This window comes from Cystoisospora suis (assembly GCF_002600585.1).
Source record: "Cystoisospora suis strain Wien I chromosome Unknown contig_3591, whole genome shotgun sequence".
Classification (NCBI taxonomy): domain Eukaryota; phylum Apicomplexa; class Conoidasida; order Eucoccidiorida; family Sarcocystidae; genus Cystoisospora; species Cystoisospora suis.
Window position 1 is genome coordinate 708 of NW_027156386.1, and position 2,896 is coordinate 3,603.

A 2,896-nucleotide genomic window follows, 5' to 3' on the forward strand; every position below is an offset into this window, starting at 1 on the left:
TAAAGATAGATAGATAGATAGATAGATAGATAGATAGATTAAAGATAGATAGATAGATAGATAGATTAAAGATAGATAGATAGATAGATAGATAGATAGATAGATTAAAGATAGATGGATAGATAGATTAAAGATAGATAGATAGATAGATATAAATGTACTCCTCTGTATGTCCATCATATGTGCACAAGCTTCTTTCAGTTTGCCTTTGGCGTATTTCATTGCTGTTGGTACTGCTATCTAGATGGATTTTCTTTTCTTCTGTTTCTCCTCTTCTACTCTATTTTATCGAAAGAGTAAAGGAAGAATTCTTTCATGCCTTCTCACTCACTGGCGATCTTCTCTCGGGTCTCCTTGGCAAATTGTCATTCTTGTTCTCTCATCTCTTTCCTTCTCCCTCTCGCCTTATTTTCTTTCTTCTTGTTTCCTACTTTTCTTGCTTCTTATTCTTAGATTCTTAATGATCCGAGTGCGAGTATGGAGGTAGTTGAATCGATTGATATGAACCGACTCTGTCGAACCTGTTGGCTCTATCGCTCGAAACGAACTAAACACTGCAGGTAAGAAACACATATATATATATATATAGACACATACATACATATGTGTATATATACATATTCATACATAGTACGTATTCATACATTGATATTCCTACATAGATACTCGGTCAGCGTTGTCTCCACATCTTCTTTCTTACGGGTAGCTTGAAAATATTCAACATATATGTACATATATCTATCTATATCTATATATATGTGTATATATATAACGTCACCTCTCTATATTTCTCCAAGTCTGTATGTATATATGCGTGTGTATAAGCTCATCTGTCTACGTCTTTCCACGTCTATATATGTATGTATGTGTATGAGTGTGCGGGTTGATATTGTACTATGTCTCTGGACGGCACACAGCATGTGTCTGTTGTTCTTTCACTTCCTCACGCGTATCTGTCCCCCTCTTCCTTGATGTATTTCTCTCATTTCTTTCTTTCTTTTTTCCACTTCGAATGATCTTTTCTTTCTTTCTTTCCTTCCTTCTCTCTTCATTCTTTTCGTAGCCACTACTGCTCGTGACCTTCTTCACTTCAACTTCTTCTTCCACCTTGTCTCTCTCCTTGCATCTCCATGCAGTGTACCTCCGTAGATACATCTAACTTCTATCTTCAATCTGTCTATCTATCTATTTCTACTGCTTTCAATCTATCTATCCATCTCTATCTGTCTACAGTCTATCTATCTCCACTGGGATGTATCTCTTAAATCTCTCGTTGTGCTTCTTCATTATTTGCCGGCAGTGAAGAACCTAAGAAGAAGAGAACCGACGGAAAGAGAGAGAGTAAAATGAAGACCAGGGAGATTTCTTCTGTATTCTCTTAGACTTTCTTTCTTTCTTGGTCTCTCCTGGCCTTGGTATTTTTCTTCTTCTTCTTCTTATGGTGTGTGTGTCTTGTGTTTTGCTTTCAGTATATGTGATGTCTGTATAGATGGATTCGATCATCATTGCATGTGGTTAGACAACTGTATAGGAATCTTCAACTCCCGTATATTCACTGTATGGATTCTCTTTCACGCTATCACACAGGTAATCCTCCTCGTTATCATTCTCGGCACAACAAGAAGAAGAAGAAGACAGAGTTCTCTTCTCAATTTCGTTCTTCATTATCTCCCCTTTTCTCTCTCTTGCTTAAGTTCCGTTCTATGTCTGTCTTCTTGTAACTCTGCTCCTCTCTTTTACTCTCTCTCTCTCTGTCTTTCTCTCTCCTCTCATGTGCTGTTTTCTTTCCTTCGTTCTTTTCAAGATGCTCTTAGATCTCTTTGGGTTTGTCGCAAGAAAGACGGAGAGAAGAGAAGAGCGCGAGGGAGATAAGCAGACAGACAGATAGATAAATAGATAGATTTCTATTCATTTTCTTTCCTCCTCTTCAAGTCTACGCCAGCTAAGTAGAAGTCTCCTTTTTGGTACGTACAGAAAGAGAGACAGGGGAGAAGAGAAGAGGAGGGGACTGAGTCAGGTGTATGTACACTCGAGTATATATATGTATAGATCCGGCGTTCACCTTTTGGTTTCTCGTGACAGGAAGAAACTTGTCTTCTCCAAAGCGTTCTTACTCGCTTTCTTTCTCTCGCGCGTCCCCTGTCTTTCCTTTCTTTTCTTGTCTCTCTTTCTTGTTTCTCTCTTTCTCTGTTCATTTTTCGCTTTCTTCTCTTTTTCTCCTTTCTCTCTCTTCTTTCTTCATATCTGTCTTTTGTCTTTAGCTGTCACATTTCTTCTGCTGTCTTCTGATTCTGTTTTTCTTGAAAACGGAGGAGCCGAGAGATTTCTCTGATCCGGCAGTAGTTATTCTTCCTTCGTCTTCATCATCTTTCTTGTTCTCTTCGCTTATCGGCGAGAGATTTCTTCTTGTCTCTGTAGGTGAAAAAAGAAAAAGATCCGGAGGACGAAAATGAAAGGAAAGATGAAGAGGAAGAAAAGAACAAGAAGATTGCTTGCTCTTCCACTAGATCAAAGGGTGTACAGACACTTGTGGTATATGCATATATATATGTATAGGTAGTCAGAACTGGAGTGTATATACACCTGCGGATGGACGAGGGGGGAGATACATCTTCATTTCGATCAATCATCGGCGAGTATGACACAGGATTTGACTCCTACACTTCTTACAGACAATTGAAGATGTAGACTTCTGGTCAAACAAAACAAGAAAACCTCGCTACATATGGGTAGATAAGCCTGGAGAGAGTCGTGTCTCGTCGCCTCTTCCGTCTTTGCAGCCAAGAGGCGACTGAGGGCTGAGGTCTACATACACCTGTCTTACGGTTGGGGTGTACGCCCACATGACTTACTGCCGAGGTGTTTTTTTTTTAATACACCTGACTTACGGTTGAGG

At 39.4% G+C, this 2,896-nt stretch overlaps 1 protein-coding gene across 1 annotated transcript in view; it reads left to right on the forward strand.

The window, feature by feature from the left end:
- Positions 1-453: 453 nt before the first annotated feature.
- CSUI_006965 (dhhc zinc finger domain-containing protein) overlaps positions 454-2,896 on the forward strand; it is a gene marked incomplete at its 3' end in the record, with an annotated part of 6,143 nt that continues 3,700 nt past the window's right edge. The window contains exons 1-3 of the mRNA XM_068067115.1: positions 454-560; positions 1,470-1,587; positions 2,262-2,414. Of these exons, the coding sequence (XP_067920908.1) occupies positions 478-560; positions 1,470-1,587; positions 2,262-2,414 (354 nt within the window). The 5' untranslated portion in view covers positions 454-477. The remainder of the gene's footprint in view (positions 561-1,469; positions 1,588-2,261; positions 2,415-2,896) is intronic.